At 40.5% G+C, this 21,833-nt stretch overlaps 1 protein-coding gene across 1 annotated transcript in view; it reads left to right on the top strand.

Annotated features, from left to right (window-relative positions):
- ift80 (intraflagellar transport 80) overlaps positions 1-21,833 on the top strand; it is a 160,635-nt gene that overhangs the window by 10,186 nt on the left and 128,616 nt on the right. The window contains exons 3-4 of the mRNA XM_033031171.1: positions 16,529-16,750; positions 18,487-18,597. Of these exons, the coding sequence (XP_032887062.1) occupies positions 16,529-16,750; positions 18,487-18,597 (333 nt within the window). The remainder of the gene's footprint in view (positions 1-16,528; positions 16,751-18,486; positions 18,598-21,833) is intronic.

Raw genomic sequence — 21,833 nt, 5'->3', positions numbered from 1 at the left:
ATCCAGATCAACTCACTTTTTACTTCACCTCTGACATTTGTCTCTTAATTGAATGTTTAGATTAAATCATCAATTAGATTGGAGCAATGTACTTGGTCAAACCAAAAGAAACCATCTTTGAGTACGTTATTGATATTAGAATTAACAATAATGGTCCTTGTTGCTTCCCAACCAGCAACTCGCAGATGCAATCTGAATCGTTTGTGGCTAGTGGTTGTGTTTACAGTATGTGTGCAACAATTTGCTGACAAAGATTCAATGATATCTATTATGTAGATCCCCCATTCCCAGCATTTTTACTTATAAACATCAGTTCAGTCCATCCTCGGCATTGGTGACACTGATATTGTATTGTATTGTATTGTATTTTAATGACCACACAGCCAGGCTGGTGGAATTTGTTTTCAGTACAGCTCGGTACAGGTTCCAACATTTCATCAAACATTAAACTTGTAACATAGATATACATACAAACAGACACATTTCATAATACATAAGGGCCATGCTTATTCGTATTTCCTCACCGTACAGAGTTTAAAAAGTTAATTGCAGTGGGAATGAAACTGTTTTTGAAGCGGTTTGTTTTGGAGGCAATTGACCTGTAACGCCCCCCAGAGGGCAGTAGCTGAAAGGCATAGTGTGCAGGGTGAGTGGGGTCAGAGATGATCTTGCGGGCTTTGTGAAGTGAATATGGCCTCGGATTAGGATCTGATATTACTATAGTGGAACACTGGGCTGTTCTACCATTGGACTTCAAATAAAATTCATCAATAAATGAAAATCTGCAGATGTTGGAAATCAGAAATAAAAACACAAAATGCAGTGAACACTCAGCAGATCAGGCAGCATTTGTGGAAAGAAACCCAATTAATGCTTCAGGTCAGAGATCCTTCTTTAGAACGGGGAAAGAAAAACTTTTTCCCAACGTGGTTATAAATTTGCAGAGGTGCTGGAAAATACAAAGAGGACAGGGATGATTCGCAGCAGAAATTTAGTTCTGACGCAGACAGAAAGTAAGGTAACTTTGAGGCCGTCAGGGCTCAATGTCAAATTCTCCGGCATAGAGTACAGTAGCGAAACTCGCTTTTATGTGTCAGTACTGTCCATTTCTACTACAAGTCATCTATCTGTGATACTGGCACAGTCTTGTCTTTCCATTAGTACAACATGATCTGCCGGGCTTGTCCCACACCTCTGCAAGTGACCATTATTGTTAATTATAATATCAACTCACACTACAGACAAAAACGTGTAATGATTCCTCCAACTGTCCCCATTAACCCGCTTGACTTTGTCCAGTCCACAATGTCAAACATTTACATATCTTAATCACTAGCACAGGTGACACCTGTGGATGTACTTGAAGAAGAGCATGGTGACTGGCAGGTTCTTTCCATCTAATGACACCATTATGGATTCTTGATTACTGGTCTCATGGCTTTTGATTAAGCACAACAGTGAGTGCAGTTCAGAACTATTTCATCCTCTATGAATTGTCTAGAGACACTGCATGTGTGTCAGGGTTATAAAAAACAGTTCTTTAATTTCAATGTCTCCTCACGCGATAGTATATATTTATAAAACATTGAGTAAATGGCATCTGTGGTTGATGAGGGGGCCATAAAATCCACCAGATGGCGCCATATCTACACAGGTCCCTGGAGAGGTCTAAATAATGCCAAATTGCAAATTTTTGACTTGCAACAACGCGATTAACTGCCTTCTACAGTTTAAGGAAGAGTTAAAACTTTCTTAATGGCCAAATCTGGGATTAGTCAAAAATCCATTGGTTTTGTAGGTGCTCTTATTTTTTTTTGAATATATCTATATCTTGTAATTTTAGATTCTGATGGCCATATCTCTTGTATAATCCAATTGCATGTTAGTTCACATTTTCAGACATCTGTTGCTTCTAAATGCGTCCCCTGCTTCTTGAAGGATCTATATGCCGTAAAAATGATCAGTTGTCTGCAGGAAATACAATTTGCATTGCTTCTCAGCATTAAGAAGTAAAATGGTAGAAAGAAATTGGAGTCACAGAATTATACAGCGTGCAAACAGGCCCATCGGCCCAACTTGCCCACACCGACCAACATGTCCCATCTACATTTGGCCCATATCACTGGGATGTGATGCTGAGGCTCTATAAGGCGCTGGTTAGGCCGCATTTGGAATATTGTGAGCAATTTTGGGCGCCATATCTGAGGAAGGATGTGCTGGTTCTGGAGTGTGTCCAGAGGAGGTTTACAAGAATGATCCCTGGAATGAATAGGTTAACATATGATGAGTGTTTTACAGCACTGGGCCTATACTCGCTGGAGCTTAGAAGAATGAGGGAGAATATCATTGAAACGTACAGAATAGTGAAAGGCTTGAATAGAGTGCATTTGGAGAGGATGTTTCCACTAGTGGGAGAATCTCGGAATAGAAGTCATAGCCTCAGAATTAAAGGACGTTCTTTTAGGAAGGAGATGAGGAGGGATTTCTTTATTCAGAGGATGGTGAATCTGTGGAATTCTTTGCCACAGAGGCTGTGGAGGCAAAGTCAGTGGATATATTTGAGGCAGAGATACATAGATTCTAGATTAGTACGTGTCAGTGGTTATGGGGAGAAGACAGGAGAATGGGGTTAGGAAGGAGAGATGGATCAGCCATGATTGAATGGCAGATTAGTCTTGATGGGCCGAATGACCTAATTCTGCTCCTATCACATGATCTTAGGATATCCCTCTAAACCTGTCCTATCCATGTACCTGTCTAAATGTTCTTAAACATTGCGTTAGTACCTTCCACAACTACCTCCTCTTGCAGCTCGTTCCATGCACCCACCACCTTTTGTGTGAGAAAACTCCCCTCTGGTTCCTATTAAATTTTCCCCCCTCACCTTCAACCTCTGTCCTCTGTTTCTCGATTACTCTAGTCTGGGCAAGAGAGTCTGCGTCTACCCAATCTATTCCTCATGATTTTGTCCACTCTTTCAAAAAAAGGTACTTTTAAAAAGAAAAATTGCTAAGCTGAAATTGTACACCTATCATGGGATAACACCAACATCTGGATTAACTTCAAGACAAAGATTGTGCTGGAGAGAATAGACAGAATGCAAAATCTGGTTTACAATTGGTTGTCCAACAGCTATTAAATATAGGCTAATCGGGAATATAGGTCAGTGACATGGGGATTGTTTGGGATATTCGAGCAGACGAAAATCAGAAATGGGGCCAATATTTCTGTGTCAAACTGTTAACGTCTATTCAGATTGAAAAAGACAGAAAGAAACATTTAATTTTATCACAGTACATGTGCAGTTCAGACTGCATTATCCAGTACCCAAATAGGAAAACACAAAATCACAAGCAAAATTGAACAAATGGGGAAGAATGTATTTCATGAATAAAGGTCCCAGTTTTTATAATCTCGTTTGCTGAAGGAGGCACTGTTGACTTTAGCAATAAAAGAATAAGTTAAACCCTGTACGACAGAAGTCAAATTTTTACTTTGCTTGCCTAGATTTGAATATGAAAACTGAAGGACAAATATTGAATATTAAAATATTTGGAAATTATGTATATATATATAAACAGGCAAGCCTAGCATTAGCAAGTCTGTCTCCAAAAATCCTTGAGAGAATGGCAATGATAGAAACATAGAAACATAGAAAATAGGTGCAGGAGTAGGCCATTCGGCCCTTCGAGCCTGCACCGCCATTCAATATGATCATGGCTGATCATCCAAATCAATATCCCATACCTGCCTTCTCTCCATACCCCCTGATCCCTTTAGCCACAAGGGCCACATCTAACTCCCTCTTAAATCCAGCCAATGAACTGGCCTCAACTACCTTCTGTGGCAGAGAATTCCACAGATTCACCACTCTCTGTGTAAAAAATGATTTTCTCATCTCGGTCCTAAAAGACTTCCCTCTTATCCTTAAACTGTGTTAAAAATGATGTATTGTGGTCAGTTATGAAAGTACTCTTGGTGCTTGGATAAGGATCAACCAGTGATGAAGGATTGCAGTGTATTTTCAATTTAGGTGAGCATGTGACACAAAGGGGAAGTTGCATGTTGTTTGCATGCAGCTAATTCCTTTGTGAAAGTCATGGGTTTGGGAATATTGGCAAGTTGCACCCGAGTGCACTGTTCCTTTACTGCTAGAAGTGGAGATATCAAATGTTTAATGTTGTGGGTGAGATTACCAGTCATAGAGTGATACAGTGTGGAAACAGGCCCTTCAGCCCAACTTGCCCACACCTTACACTTGGCCCACTTGCCTGCATATACCTCCAAACATGTCCTATCCATGTACCTGTCTAACTGTTTCATAAACGATGGGATAGACCCAGCCTCAACTACTTCCTCTGGCAGCTGTTCCGTACACCCACCACCCTTTGTGTGAAAAAGTTACCCCTCAGATTCCTATTAAATCTTTTCCCCTTCACCTTGAGCCTATGTCCTCTGGTCCTCGATTCCCCTACTGTGGGTAAGCGACTCTGTGCATCTACCCGATCTATTCCTCTCATGATTTTGTATACCTCTATAAGATCTCCCCTCATGTTCCTGCGCTCCATGCAATAGAGACTCGGCCTACTCAATCTCTCCCTATAGCTCACACCCTCTAGTCCTGGCAACATCCTCGTAAATCTTTTCTGAACCCTTTCATGCTTGACAATATCTTTCCTATAACATGGTGCCCAGAACTGAACACAATATTCTAAATGCGGTCTCACCAATGTCTTATACAACTGAAACATGACCTCCCACCTTCTTTACTCAATACTCTGACTGATGAAGGCCAAAGTGCCAAAAGCCTTTTTGACCACCTTATCTGCGACTCGACCTTCAAGGAACCATGCACCTGTACTGCTAGATCCCTCTGCTCCACAACAATACCCAGAGGCCGACCATTTACTGTGTAGGTCCTGCCCTTGTTCGACATCCCGAAATGCAACATCTCACATTTCTCTGTATTAAATTCCATCAACCATTCCTCTGCTGGGTGGCAGTGAACTGTGAGGAGGATGCTTTGAGAATGCAGGGTGACTTGATCAGGTTGGGTGAGTGGGCAGATGCATGGCAGATGCAGTTTAATGTGGATAAATGTGAGGTTATTCACTTTGGTTACAAAAACAGGGAGGAAAATTATCTAAATGGTGTCAAGTTTGGAAAAGGGGAAGTACAATGGGATCTGGGGGTCCTTGTTCGTCAGTCAATGAAAGTAAGCATGCAGGTACAGCAGGCAGTGAAGAAAGCGAATGGCAGGTTGTCCTTCTTAATAAAAGGAGTTGAGTATCGGAGCAAAGAGGTCCTGCAGTTGTACAGGGTCCTAGTGAGTCCACACCTGGAGTATTGTGCACTTTTGGTCTCCAAATTTGAGGAAGGACATTCTTGCTATTGAGGGAGTGCAGGATAGTTTCACAAGGTTAATTTCCGGGATGGCGGGACTGTCATATGCTGAGAGAATGGAGCGGCTGGGCTTGTATAATCTGGTATTTAGAAGAATGAGAGGGGATCTTATTGATATAAGATCTTATTGAGATGACGCATTCCATACCAGGACATCCAAGATGCCCTAATTCTTTAGGGAACGGGGGTTCCCCTCTTCTATCATATATGAGGCCCTCACGTTTCTCTTCGTTACCCCGCAGCCCTCCCTTGCTCCCCCTCCCCCTAGTCGCAACAGGGACAGAGTCCCCCTAGTCCTCACCTTTCACCCCATCAACCGTCGCAGACAACACTTAATCCTCCGACATTTTCGCCACCTCTGACGAGATCCCACCACTAGTCACATCTTCCCATCTCCACCCCTTTCCTCCCGCCACAGAGACTGTTCCCTCCGCAACTCCCTGGTTAACTCATCCCCTCCACAGGTACCTTCCCCTGCAACCGCAGAAGATGCAACACCTGTCCCTATACCTCCTCCCTCGATTGTCCAGGGACCCCGACAGTCCTTTCAGGTTAGGCAGAGGTTCACTTGAATCTCCTCCAACCTCATCCACTGTATCCGTTGTTCAAGGTGTGAGACCAAAGTAGATTGGGCAATCATTTTGCTGCACACCTTTGTTCAGTCCACCTGGACCTACCTGATCTCCCAGTTGCCAAACACTTTAATTCCCCTTCCCATTCCCACACAGACCTTTCTGTCCTAGATCTCCTCCACTGTCAGAGTGAGGCCAAACGCAAATTGGAGGAACAACATCTCATATTTCGCTTGGGCAGCTTACAACCCAGTGTTATGAGTATTGATTTCTATAACTTCATAACCTTTGCATTCCCCCTCTCTCCATCCCTCCCCCACACAAATCGTACCAGCTTCAGTCATCTTATTGAGTCTCATTGTCTATACTAATTTTCACCCAGGCCACAGCTAACAATGGCCTGTTTCCTTTATCTTCGTTACTTTTTTGCATATCTTTCATTCATTTGTTCAATATCTCTCTACATCACCGTCTATATCTCTAGTTTCCCTTTCCTCTGACTCTCACTCTGAAGAAGGGTCTCGACCCGAAACGTCACTTATTCCTTTTCTTCAGAGATGCTGTCTGACACGCTGCTTTAATCCAGCTTTTTGTGCCTACAGTTTAAACCAGCATCTGCAGTTCCTTCCTACACATAAAGATAACATATAATAATCAAAATCCAATAAATTAATAACTGCAATATGAGGGCAAAAAAGCTTGAGGTCCTTAGTGCAACAAAAGACGGCCCATAATTCTTAGTTAAGGTCAGTGTTGTGTGGTGTAAATTCAATAGTAGATTCAGCAATGGTTATAGAATGTTCATGGGAAATGGATAAGTCCTTATTGCTGTAAATAGTCATTGTCGAGCAAGTGTTGGTGTGTTTGGTATCAGCAAATTATCAAGCTGGCAGAAAGTTGTTTGGGGCTTGCTGCATTGGCTACTCTATAATCTGTAGAGATACACATGAAATGATCAGAATATAAAATTTAAGAGAGTAGCTCAAGTAAACATTCAAGCGAAGATATGAAACTGGTGAATTAATAATAGGAAAAAGGAAATGGCTAAAAAAATAGAGCAAATATTTTGACTGATCGAAGATATTAGAAGTGTTTTGGTGACTGAAAATTCCATGGACAAAAGGGAGTAACTTAAGTACTCGCCATCACAAAAGTAAGGATACTTGGCAAATAAAGAGATTAATATGTCTTGTGAACCTGATGGCCTGCTACTTAGGGTCTTGAATGTTCCCTAGCATCAGGACCCTGTTTAAGAAAGACCGGAGATAGAAAGCAGGAAACTTGTCCACTGAGCTCAATATCTGCCATTTAGAAAATGTTGGAATTGGATAGTAAGGAAGTAATGTCAAAACCAAATCTGTTACATCTACAGGTTCTCTTTATCTACCATGTTCTTCACATCCTCAAAAAAAATTAAATTTGTCCTGGTTCCTGAAATGAAGGGTTATCTTTTAAAGATCGCATTTAGGATATTGTGTTCAGTTCTGGGCTAGGAAATATATTGTCAAGCTTGAAACGGTTCAGAAAAGATTTATGAGGATGTTGCCAGGACTAGAGGGTGTGAGCTATAGGGAGAGGTTGAGTAGGCTGGATCTCTATTCCATGGAGCGCAGGAGGATGAGGGTATACAAAATCATGAGAGGAATAAAAATAATAATGGATTGGATTTATATAGCGCCTTTCTAATACTCAAGGTGCTTTACATCGCATTATTCATTCACTCCTCAGTCACACTCGGTGGTGGTAAGCTACTTCTGTAGCCACAGCTGCCCTGGGGCAGACTGACGGAAGCGTGGCTGCCAATCTGCGCCTACGGCCCCTCCGACCACCACCAATCACTCACACACATTCACACACAGGCAAAGGTGGGTGAAGTGTCTTAGATCGGGTAGATGCACAGTCTTTTTCCAAGAGTATGGAATTGAGGACCTGAGGACATAGGTTCAAGGTGAAGGGGAAAAGATTTAATAGGAATCCGAGGGGTAACTTTTTCACACAAGGGGTGGTGGATGTATGGAACAAGCTGCCAGAGGAGGTAGTTGAGGCTGGGACTATCCCATCGTTTAAGAAACAGACAGGTACATGGATCGGACAGGTTTGGAAGGATATGGACCAAGCGCAGGCAAGTGGGTCTAGTGTAGCTGGGACATTGTAGGCTGGTGTGGGCAAGTTGGGCCGAAGGGCCTGTTTCCACACTGTATCACTCTATGGCTCTAAAGACTAGACCTGATAGTGGATGATCAGCCATGATCATATTGAATGACCGTGCTGGCTCGAAGGGCCGAATGGCCTACTCCTTGCACCTATTGTCTATTGACTGAGGGAATCTCATTGAACAAAAGGTTCTTTGGAGGCTGGACAGAGTGAGGAACATATTTATTGCGAGTAATTCTAGGACTAGAAGACATTGTTTCTGGATAAGTTGATAGTTGTTTGAGGCAAAGACTTATTTTCTTCCATGAGGAAAATTAATCTTTGGAAATTCTTACCCTAGAGAGTTGTGAAGGCTGAATTGTTGAATGTGTGCAAAGCCAAGATAGACCAGGTTATTTGTCTATTGAGAGTTGTGTGTTATGGGCAACAGGTACATAAGTTGAGTTGAGACCAAGATCAAATCATCCATAATCTACTGAACAGCAGCACAAACTAATGCGGGGTCTATAGATGACCATAGACCACATCTGTGGTGTGTAGTAATAGAATGAGCAGCAATTTTTGTTATGTTGATACCACTGCACTCATCCAGGATAAATGCAGGGTAATCCATAATGTGCAAAATACAAAGTAACTCAGCAGGTCAGACAGTATCTGGGGAGTGACTGGAAGTTTTGGGTTGCGATACAAAGAAGGGGTCCCGAGCTGAGACATCGTCTGCCCATTCTCTTCGGAGATGCTGCCTGATGGGCTGATTTTTTTTCCTGCACTTTATGTTGTGCCCAAGATTCCAGTCTCTGTATGCCAGCATGCACTTGATTTGTGTCTTGCAGATGGTAAAAAGACTTTTAGATGTCAGAACTTTCTGTAGGATGCCTAGCCTCTGACTTGTTACCATGATATTTGGCAGATACAGTTGATTTTCTGGTCATCGGATATTTAACCAGGATATTAACTAGGCATGGTTGGTAATAGCATTAGTTCAGTTTATTTTATTGTCACGTGCACCGAGGTACAGTGAAAAGTTTTTGTTGCATGCTAAACTGTCAGCAGAAAAACAATACATTTCATTAAATTTCAAGGGTCGATGGTTAGATTCCCTTGTGTTAGAGTGTCATTATCTGCAACTTTTGTGGCATAAAAGTTACCTGTGACTTATCAGACAATGCTTAAATGTTTCCTGGGTCATGCTCTAAGCAGTCGTTGGCTGCTTCATTTGTGCTGAGTAACTGTGAATGGAACTAAACATTATGCAATTGTCAGTGAACAACCCCGTATGTTTGTTTGAAGGTCATTTGATGAAGCAGTTGAAGATAATGTTTACTGATAATAGAGAGCGAGGCGTACTTTCTCATCCAGTGAAGTTTCACAATGAGGAGAGTGCCCCGCAGTTTCCAGAAATGAATTTCATCTTTCTAATTTTGGACCAATCTTGTTATCACTTTGCCAGATTAATGGAAAGGTTACATGGTTTGAGAAATAACAGCACATGCTGACAGATGAAATTGAGAGTAAGCTGATATTTCCAGTGGCATTTGATGAAGTTCAGCTTGTGACATATTTAAACATCAACGGAATTAAATGATCATTTAGCTAGGAAGACTGAAAACCAGTTTGGAAAGAAAAAGTACGAGGAGAAAACATTTCCCCCCCCCCCCCGCCAAGCCCGCCCCCCCCCCCCCCCCCCCAACAAAATGTTGAAGCCAACTCAATTTTACAAAGTCAGTTCTGCAACTCTTAACTATTTTTTAAAGCTCTTCACAAATGATATGGATTGCAATATTTTTTTAAGATTTACCGATGTTTAGTATAATTTGGATGATATCAATCATTAATTCACTGATGTTAAGCATATTGATTTTTAGCAGAGAAGTGCAAATAAAATTGCACGTGAGGAAGCAGGGGCGGAAAACCCGGGGGGGGGCCAGAGGGGACACGTCCCCCCCCATGTTTTGAGAGGTGGGGGACATCCCCCCCCAAGTTTTTGTGATCCCGATTTAAAAATCTCCGCTTTTAGCGCTGGATTGAGCCTCCAAGTGTGTGTGAGTGTGCGCATGCGCGCGTGGCCGCCAAAAAATTGTGTCCCCCGTCCCCTCCATGTTTTGATAGCGAGTTCCGCTCTTGTGAGGAAGGAAATGCTAAGGTAAATGTGGAAAAGGACAAAGATTTCATGTTGACACATTAGCAGTTTGTGATTCTAGTCACTGTGACGCTATTAAAAAGCCAAAATACATATTGGACATCAAGAGTGTTTGATTAGAAGTCACAATAAGATTTTGTATCTTACTATAGATTAATTATGTGGTCATCTTTGAACTAATTATATATAGTTTTGAGATATCTATGTACACAATACTTGAAGATCCAAAGAGAAGTGACATCTATTGGGGTTTGGGGAGTTTTCAGAGCTTGATTTGAGCAAATATTCGGAGATCCAGTCAACATCAGGCATAAGCTGATTAAATGCCAAGCCATAGTCATGCCACGATGCTAGACTATGACTATTTCCACCAAGAGAATTAAGCTATGCTCTCTGGCATTCAATGGCATTACCATCACTGGCTTCTCAGCCAGAAACATACATTGTGGACTTATTGCCCAAAGCAAAAGTACAATACAAGAGCAAGTGAGAGGCTGGGAATTCTGTAGCAAATGGCTAGCTTCCTGATTTTCCAAAGAGCCTTCACTATCCGTGGTGGACAAATTAGGAATATGATAGAATTGATCACCTTCAACATGTATTCCTTTCATAATTTTTTGTAAATCATAGAACTGTCTCCTATGTACACTGTAGAATTTCTGGGATTTTTTCAACGCCTCCTCTCAAGACAATGACTTCCACCTTTTAGAATTGCAAAGGCACCAGGTTAATGGGAATAACATCTCCAGTGCATTTTCTGCCGTCACATATCTTTCTGAACCATCATGGACACCAAGAGAAAACTGTAGACCAAGCTAGACTTGTAGAGGAACAAAGATACAATAATTAAAAGGATATTAAGAGGGAGAGACATAGAGTGTACGGCAGCGAGACAGTAAAAATGGTATAAGGGATGTTTTCATTTATTAATCAAGCATTAAACATAAGAGCAAGGTGTTTATTGCCAGGACTATTTTTAGTGCTGGCTCTCCAATGTACAGTTTTGTCACCATGTTGCAGGAAAAAATCTGTTTGCACTGGGAGCAAGTTCAGAAGATCTTTGAGGATCTTGTCAGGACTGGAAAAATATGGACTTGGAAAAACTTGCATTTATTAGTAGAAGGTAAAAGTCAAAGGGCATAGAATTAAATTAATTGGTGGAAGGATTGGAGGGGAGATGAGAAACAGTTTATCCCCTGGAACATGGATAGTTAATCTAGAACTAAGCTTATTGTTCTAATTTTGAACTTTTCGTACTACAAATTTACAATTTCTGCATGCTTTTGCAGTTGCCTCCAGGCAGCAGAATTGATAGTTATGCAAGTAAATTGGAAAATGGCTAATGTCATATCTTTATTTAAGAAGAAAGAGAAGAAAGCCCAAAGTCTATGTAAAAAACTTCCATCTAAAAGAGAAAATGAAAACATGCAGAAAAATATATTAATTAACTGTTAGCATGTATTTTGAATTGGAAAATCGAAACTCCCCATCTTCTTTGAATTCTTTGAAGAGGTAACAGAGGGAGTAGATGGGGATATTGCAAGTATTGCAAAGTGTCTGAATTTCCAGCAGGTCTTTGTTTAGAGACCATGTAAGGGATCAAGAAATTGGGTAAGAGAATGTGCAGTCGGACAGAAAATAGAATATGTGGTTAGCTGCTCGAAAGACAGTAAACCAAGTGTGGGAACAAAAAATATATTTTCGAAATTGCAGAAGGTCGAAAGTGGCATCCCACTGAATTATTGCTGCAACCACTTTGAGTCATAATTTCTATTGCTGATGTATACATTGGACTCAAAACATAAATTTCTACATTTTAGATGTGAATAAATTGCTCGAGAGGGGATAATGGTCATTGAGGAGCACTATAGCATGTTACAATAAGCTACGAATAAACTTGAGGATATGTGTATATAATTGGCAAATACAAGTTAGCATGTTAATTCCTGTTTTCCAAACATATCGTTTGGAAAACAGGAATCTAAATAGAATTAATGAGTGATAAGTCGAATAGGCTACATGGTGAATGGATGAGAAAGAGGGATAACAGAATTTGTGTGAATTGGTGATCAGGGTATCGCCTCAGCGCAGAGGGAGAAGAGGAGGGAAGAGACTGCAGACCTAAGACTTTTGCCTCCATCACAGTGAGGAGATGCTGGGTGGACTCACTGTGGTGGATGTTAATATGTGTTTATTGTTGTTTTTTATTGTATTGTATTGTATGTATGACTGCTTCAATTTCGTTCAGACTTCGGTCTGAATGACAATAAAGGCTATCTAATCTAATCTAAAAATGGTTAGAGTGGATTCGGTGGGCCAAAGGACCTTTTTCCATGCTGTATCTCTCAACTAAATTCAGATTGGATTATTAGCAGAATTTAAAAGTTATGGTCGGTGGCAAGTGAAGTTGAGAAGCTGTTTCTTATATGCTATTTCATTTTAAATTTAGTTATGGTTTCAGTTAATTTGCATCAAATGTATTTTTAACATGTTTTATACGGGGTTTCATTGAACTGTTACTTTTAGATTTAAACATGCAAAAATATGGCAGGAAGAAATATACAATTACTTAGCAGTGTCATTCTGCTCTGGAAGTCTTCCAAAAGGTGTAGGAAACCCTGAAACTGCCACATAAACCATCAGTCATTATTTCAAACTTTACGCATTATAATCGCACAAAATAATAGATCCAAAGAAGAAGTTAATGACTGTAACCTAATCGGATGGTTCGGATGGTATTGTAAAACACTCATTCTTTGGTTAATGATGCCATCTGATCGCCTCACTTAAATTACAGCTATGTAATTCATTCTCTGTGAATCCAATATTAAACTGTCATATCGCTATTATTTCATTATCCTAATGCACAGTCTGAGTTGAGTTAGCTCAATATTGGCAAACCTTTTTAGTTATCTGGTGGCGTTTGATGAATCTGAATCATATATTAAAAACAGATGGCAAATCTAATTTGGACATTACTTTTGCAGCAGTGACAAGTAAAATAATGGAATAATTTAAAGGGAACAAATTTATGGATTATCTGTATAACAGTTAGTAAATAGCAGCAAACATGACTTTGGCAAGATCTTGTCTGATCATATCTCATTGACTTTCAAAGACTTGGTTCCTAAATGTGATGTTGTAAATCTTCTGACTTGGTTACCAAGACTTCCAAAGCCTTCGACAGAGTTTTTCAATGTTCTGGTAATAATTTCAGCATAAATTTGAAGCAGTGCTAATTTATGATTACATTTGGAAAGAACTGACTGGTTTAAGGTAGGGAGGAAAGGATGTTAGAATGACAGAAGTCAGAAAGTGACATAAATTGAAAAGTTGTTCTGAATTAATGATCTTTACTCAACCATGGAGGAGTGAGGTAGCGACAGCATGATCACATCCTTCACGAGGTGTGGGTTACAAACCAGACACAAGTAGTTCTGAGGTCTGCATTGAATTCCAGTAGAGTTCACGGGTTAGAGCAGTGCGGTTTCCCACTCCCATAGGTAGAGGGAGCCCATTAAACCCAATCGCACGGAAGTGTTTGAATATCCAGCCAGCGGCCATGTGCTGCGTTTCAAAAGTAACACGCCGTGGTCTGTCCTGCGCTCTCATCTTTCCTGTAAAATCCATATTCTCTATTGTCCACCCAGGCCCTAGAGCAAATTTCTTAATAATTACCTCACTGTTTCCTGTCTTAACCTCTGCACCAAATGACTTCACCTCAATGATGATTTTACCATCTGCTTCAACTTGCATTGCCAAATCTCCACAGTTGAGCTAAAAATTAGGGATCGCCCTTAAATTATTTTTCAATTTTCCTTCATTGATCAGTTTTAAATCACGAAGTAATTCAATGGCTAAAAGCTATTAATGTGCTGGCTGACTATTGTGATTGAATATGATAAATAAATATTAACCACAGGTTTAAAAGTTGGTAATATGGATAAAATCCTTAAATAATTATAAATCTCACAAATTTAACTGAGCAGGTAGCAAAGCGTGAATTTATATTGTTTTTTCCCTCTTTCCAAGGCGGTATTTTTTCAATTTTTCAAGTCTTTTACTGTTAGATTGACTGTAACTTACTTGGAGAGATTTGGTGCAATTTGCTTTTGGGTTGCATTCATGCAATGTTGGTTAATATAAAGAATGTTAATTGATTTTAATGACCTTGCAGCAACATGGGATAGAGGGAGTAACTATAATGATGACTGACTATGATATTTTATGTAGCATTTAAGCTTGAGGCAGATAATGCAAACATGCCAGCTCAACCATCGAGGTATTTATTTTTAACATGGGAATTGCTTAGGTTGGTAATAAAATTCAAACTGTATCACCACAGTGTCCTTGGGCATACTATACTCTCTATGCTGAATATAATATACTTTTGAATTTCTATCTTAGTTCCTGTCTAATATTATCTTGAGAACGGGAACGGTCAAGTATATCAAGATCCTAATTTATCAAAGAGCATATTATGCCAAATTTGGTTTTCTGAGAAAACCAGATTGGGCACAATATGCTCTTTGATAAATTAGGATCCTAATATGCTTGACCATTCCTGATTAGGATTTTGATATGCCCTTTGGATCCTGATGTACTATTTTTGATCAAGTATACTCTGATCTTTTCAGTTGTAATCCACTGAGGTTTCTCTGAACCTATTTCTGAAAAGAATAGCATATGTAATTTGTAGAAGGAAATGGACAGATGATGTGTTGAGACTGGATCCTTCTTCAGATTGATGGAGTAGAGGGGAGATGACTACATGAAAGAGGAGTCGGGGAAGGGTGGGGCAAAAGCTAGCAGGTATTCGGTGGATCCAGGCGAGGAGGGTTGTTCGGCAGAAGAGTCAGGTGGGGGATAAAAGAGTGCAGATAGTAATCAAGCTGGGGGATGAAGAAAACAAAGTACTCCAACCTGCAAGTTTCCTGATCCCACACTGCCCGTTTCTATCACCTGCCCTTATAGGTCCATTGGATCTATCTGCTCTTGCCCCACCAAACTCATCTCTTCATACCTCGACTCTCTTCTTCCCTCTACATACTTTGACTGAATCGTTCCTCCTTGACCAGTCCCTTCCCACCTACATCTGGGACACCTCACACATGCTCTATCACTACAAGTACTTTAATTCCTTGGCCCCCATTGCCTCATCATTACTATGGACATTCAATCCCTTTACACTTCCATTCCCAATCGGGAGGACCCTCTTTTTTTTATTCTTCCTAGAACAGAATCCCAACCAGTTCCGCTCAATTAACAATCTTCTCCACTTGGTTCAACTTGCCCTCACCCTTTTTACTTTCCCACCTCCAACCTTCCCGATCCCACCTTACTAATTCGACAATCAACCTACCTCACTAGGTAGTCCTTTTGGCATTTTAGTAACAGATAACTCGACCTGAAGTTACTCAACTTCAGGTGAATTTATTAGATTTTTTTTTTAAAGGCTAATTATTATATGTGATATGAAGCTCGAGGCTGTTGTATTGGTAATTCTACCTATGGTAGTCGCTCTGAGTTCCTTAACAATTCTGCAGATATTATATCATGAGCAGCTGAGCCGTACAAAGCAGGAATTTACCAGGGCTAATTCTTAATTTGTGTTGAATTAGTTAATCTGACAAACGAAGTGGATTTATTAAAATGAAATTCAGCACTGGTAAATGAAGGAGCACAAAGCTTTTTGTTGAACTGTTACATGCATTTGTGCACATGTCTGCAGCTGATATCTTTAACCAGAGAGAGATGTAATGCCCTTTCCCTCGCCATGCTGTGAAGTTGAATAAGCTTGTGCTGGACTGTGATCAAAAGTGAAACTGCTTTCAGTAAGGAGGGAAATGAAGCAAGTTAGCAAGTTAAAGAAAGAAAAATGAAAATAGTACCTAGAATTATTTCCAGTATTTCTGTCTTGCTGGATTTGAGATGGTTTTATGACCCATGCAATTAGCTTGTAGGCTGGCAGTCTATTCCAAGGTCCATGCCAATGACTGATTTGAAATTGCCACTAGGCGGTGCATGAGAGCAATCCTGAAAGTCAGTTGATTTCAGCCATTATGGTCACCACTTAAATAAAATCCTTGATACAGTTGTATAGCAAGGGGTACTGTGTATGCAAACTTGTAGCATTTTTACCATTCTTTTAAAAATTTGTAACACGGATGAGCTGTACCACCATGCTTAATAGGAAATTTGCTTCTCTTGTAATAGAGGTCAATGTCTGTTCTTCATATTTTCTTTAATTTCACCTCACATAAAGAACTGGTCAGTTGTGTTGGATGGACAACAGCAGATGAGTTATTTTCATCCAGTGATGATCACCAAATTCTGAAGTGGAATCTGCTAACAAATGAAACGGTTCAAGTAGTAAGGCTTGCTGAAGAAATCTATCCCATAGATCTTCATTGGTTCCCCAAGACTACAGGAGGCAAGAAGCAGATACAAGCAGAAATATTTGTACTCACCAGTACTGATGGTAAGCCTAGAGTCAGAACCAAAGTGTTTTTTTGTTCCTTCAGTAAATTGTCCTTTTTTGGGGGTTTGGGCAACAAATAATGAATCTTAGGAAAATTTACAGTAAAGTCTTATTTATTGTTTTGCACCATTATTTTTCCTTAATGCTACAAGGTATAATATAATTTCCATGCTGAGTATCCGAGCAATAAAGTCCTATGTTGAACAAGAAATGATCAGATGCAGATGACAACCTGCCTTATTCTATGCAAACAATATGTCTTAAGCACTAACTTAACAATAGCAACCTCTATTAAACTAGTTGAATGATCTTTTTTCTATGCAGTGACTCTCATTTCTGCAATTAAAGTTGGTGCTAGCATTTTACTGAAGGTCTATAGCCATAAAGAACTTGGTTGAAGGTACACAAAAATGCTGGAGAAACTCAGCGGGTGCAGCAGCATCTATGGAGCGAAGGAAATAGGCGACGATTTGGGCCGAAACCCTTCTTCAGACTGATGGGGGGTGGGGGGGGAGAAGGAAGGAAAAAGGGAGGAGGAGGAGCCCGAGGGCGGGGGGATGGGAGGAGACAGAACTTGGTTGAGACTGCTTAAACTGTGATTGTAAAATGCTCTTGTGAGCAGGAGATTTTATAATTCTGTCAGACTGGGCTTGCTTCAAGGTCATGCAAGTTGCCAGTCCACTGTTCCCAACTTCACTTGTGTTGTGTCTTTTCTCAATTTAGTTGTTGGAAAATTTGACTAAAACATGTTTTTGTTTAATAATTTATAACAATTCTGATAGACCTATCACCAAATTAAATTTCATTACTGCATTTATTATCATTTGTATGAAATATGATAAATTGAAAATGAAGTTAAATACCCGCAATTCAATGATGTTTGCACCAGAGTAACTAATTAAGGAAAATTTTGAAATGTCAAAAAGTGAAGATAGTGAATTGTGCATTTTTTTCTAAACCTGGACATGAGGAATAAGTGACAAAGAGTGCCACAGATATTTTTTGTTAATGTGGAATGAACACTGCCATTTGCTGAACGCAAAAGATATACATGATATTCACCAAAGTAAATTAAAATGTCATATCTTTTTAATAAAAGTGGCTGTTTTTATCAAAGTAGTAGTTTCAAGTTTTATCAAAGTAGTAGTTTCAAAATTTAAAGAATTTAATTGGATTTTAAAGGAGAATTGTTTGGAACATTAATATTCCACAGAGCTGAAAATGGTTGTGGCTATAGTCAACTGTTCAGAAAGGCCACAACCTTATTCAAAATAGTTATTAGGTTGCTCAAGTATGTGTGATACCTGTTTGGAAGGTACACAAAATTGCTGGAGGAACTCAGCGGGTGCAGCAGCATCTATGGAGCGAAGGAAATAGGCGACGCTTCGGGCCGAAACCCCTCCCCAGATATTCCAGCATCTGCAGTTCCCTTTTGAACACTGTGATACCTGTTTCCTTATTTTGCATGTGCAAGTTTTTAATACTATTTCATATATAGTAAAACAATCATGCAAGAATGATAAACAAGATGAATTAAAGAGGATATTGTGCGATTCCCATTCGTAGCCTTGTGCATGATCATGGTAAATTGTGGAAATCTTTAGTGAAAAGTTTATTTACTACTTAATGAATTAACATAAGTTTATTTATTACTAAATAAATTAACATGATTGTATTTATTCAACCATCTATGCATGTCATAATTAAAGTATTGATCAGTTTTTCATTTGGTAAAGGAAAATTTCATTTGGTGTCAAAGACTGGACGAGTGGAAAAAAGCATCGAAGCTCACCGTGGAGCTGTGTTGGCGGGAAGGTGGAACTACGAGGGAACTGCTTTGGTAACAGGTGATTGGAAAAAATATAAAGTTAATGTCATCTGTTTGAAATTATAATTATTGATACCAACCTACAATTCTATAGTTTGCATGAGAGTATCGCAGCGTTAAGCTTTTCTTGGAAACAAACCGTGCGAAATTATGTATTGAGTACACACTTTAGAATATTTCCAGGATAGTTCAATAGGACAATGCCTTCAAAGCTACATTTTTCTAGTGCCTGTAATATTAGTTTTTCCAGTTGTTCGGAAGCTGCACAATGACTTCCAGTAGTGGCTTGAGTTTTTTGAGGTGCAGCAATAATTTTAATCAATGCACGTTAGTTATAGTTGATCTGAATTTATGAAAATATTTAATATTCATATTTATCAATTGGAAAACGATTTGCCTTTGCTACTTTATTAAGTGAACATGGCCTTTCCTACTGGGATGCACGAAGATGCAACTAATATCACTGGGTCAAACAGGTGTATTATTTCAGAGTTGTTCATTGACTGAAGCGGCGTTCAACACTATAACCCCATCTAAACTCATCACCAAGTTCTAAGACCTGGGCCTCTGTCTCATTTGTGGGTTGGCAATGGTGAGAAGTAGCAGCTTCAAATTCCTGGGTATTAATGTCTCAGATGACTTGTCCTGGGACCATCACATAGATGTAATCATGAGGAAAGCACCTCTACCTGCTTAGAAGTTTAAAGAAATCCTACATGTCACTGAATACTCCAACAAACGTCCACAGATGTACTGTAGATGGTATCCTGACTGGTTGCATCATGGCCTGTTATGGCAATTCCGATGCACAGGAACGCACGAGGCTACAGCGAGTGGTGGATTTAGCCCGGTCAATCACAGGCACAGTCTTCCTTCACCGTCAAGCATCAACATGAGGCACTGCTTCAAGAGGGGACATTTATCCCCAGTGTCTGGACCATGCCCTCCTCTCACTGCTATTGTCAGGCAGGAGATACTGAAGCTTGAAGTTCCACACCAGTAGGTTCAGGAACAACCATTTTCCTACAATTATCAGGTCTGCACCACCCTAGTCCTACCTTGGCAATGGGACATTAATCTTGCACAACTGTGATTATTTTCAAATTGTGTATGTTTGCACTAATTTCTTTAGTTTGTGCAATCTTTTTCTTTTCAGTCTTGGAGAATTTTGCGTAATTTATGTACGATTTATATTTTGGAGTAATATCTGAGTCTATGTGCCTGTGATGCTGCTACAAGCAAAATTTTCATGGTATCTATCTCGCTTTACTTGTATGACAATCAACTTGACTTGGATTTTATTTGCAAATGAATTTCAATGCTGTACTTTGAAGGGACAAAGCACACGGTAATAGCCCTGTCCCACGGTGCGAGTCCACCCACGAGTTATCCCAAGTAAAAGAAAAAATCAAACTCGTGGTTTTCTACGAGATTCCAAGTTTATGTTCACGAGTTTCAACGAGTTCCCACGTGTATGTCTAAGTTTGCCGTTTACTTGTCAATTCTGCGACGTACCAAGTTACTCTCCCGAGTTACACTTGAGCCAACAACGTCTACCGACCTGTGGAAGAATTATCAGACGGGGACTATCTCTCCAAGGGATGGGCATCCATGCACGATGGGCAAAGTCCCTGCAACCTCCAGACCCGGCAGCACCCTATGGCAATGCCAGTCCTGCAGCCTGGCATCAACTCGACCAGCGTCAGCCAGCCAGCGAGCGAACAGACCATGGGTCCCGTTGAAGCAAGATTCTCAAGCAGTAAGGTATGGAGGTGGAACGGCCAGGAGGCCAGTGGAGAGGAAACATGGCTGATGAAGTCAGCCACACAGCGGGAGAAAGCCGGAGAAGAGGTTTGTGCAGGGGATGTTTTCCAGGAATGAACAAAAAGAAACCGGTGTGCGGTCAATTTGCAAGCGTTAAAGAGTAATTAAAAGGCAGGGTGCCTTTCGTTCCTGTGACACTTTTCATGGCCTCAGGAAATCCCAAAGAGGCTCCCTCCTAGTAATCTAATAAGGTGACCATCACTGTGCCCTTTATATTTATTAAGTTTGTCATCATTTGAAGATGGACACAAAGCTGGAGTAACTCATCGGGACCGGCAGCAACTCTGGAGAGAAGCAATGGGTGACGTTTCGTGTCGAGACTCTTCAGTCTGAAAAGAAGGGTCTTGACCCGAAACATCACCCATTGCTTCTCTCCAGAGATGCTGCCGGTCCCGCTAAGTTACTCCTGCATTTTGTGTCCATCTTCAATTTTCTTCACCCCGCTCTGGGAGTAGAAGTGGGGGCGGATCCGGACCGCAACGGCTGTGAGCCCCAGGCCGAGTTCGGTGATCGTTTGCCTGCTTCTTCTGCTGTTGAAGGTGAGACGTTGCGTCACGCCAGGGTCTTGGCCCTGTCCAACTTTGGCCGTCAGTTACGCGACAGGCCGTTGGCGCGCAAAGATTTTGTTCGCTACAAAAATTTCGAGCCCCGCGCGATATCGCGCACAATTACATACCCCTCCGCGCTTCTCAGTGGAACCGGCCCTTAATTCCGTGATCCAGAGATGAAAACAATTGCAGTGGAGCAAACGACCTTAAGAGTGCAAAAGAGCAGAGAGACCATCTCTGCTCATACTACAATTCAATATTGGGCAGTGTGCCATGGCTGGACAGCTTACTTTGAGGGACAGTCGACAACAGGTACACCACTGCATGAAGAGAGCCCACATGCAGACAAATTCAGTAAATGTCATGTTCAGTTTAAATCCTGCTGACTTTGTTTGATTTAACATTAAGTGTGGATTTATATTTTCATTTTAGTGTAAATAATTTCATTGCATCTGTCTGTTCTTGAAGCAGTGATTATCATGCATATGCTTATCTGATTAGTATAGGTAGATCACAAAACATAGCCATTGAAGTTCAAGTTCAAGTGAGTTTATTGTCATGTGTCCCTGTATAGGACAATGAAATTCTTGCTTTGCTTCAGCACACAGAACATAGTAGGCATTTACTACAAAACAGATAAGTGTGTCCATATACCATAATATAAATATATACACACATGAATAAATAAACTGATAAAGTGCAAATAACAGAAAATGGGTTATTAATAATCAGAGTTTTGTCTGAGCCAGGTTTAATAGCCTGATGGCTGTGGGGAAGTAGCTATTCCTGAACCTGGTTGTTGCAGTCTTCAGGCTCCTGTACCTTCTACCTGAAGGTAGCAGGGAGATGAGTGTGTGACCAGGATGGTGTGGGTCTTTGATGA

Source organism: Amblyraja radiata, chromosome 13 (genome assembly GCF_010909765.2).
Source record: "Amblyraja radiata isolate CabotCenter1 chromosome 13, sAmbRad1.1.pri, whole genome shotgun sequence".
Taxonomy (NCBI): domain Eukaryota; kingdom Metazoa; phylum Chordata; class Chondrichthyes; order Rajiformes; family Rajidae; genus Amblyraja; species Amblyraja radiata.
Note: the sequence above shows the minus strand (reverse complement) of the source record. Positions and strands in the feature narration are given on the sequence as shown.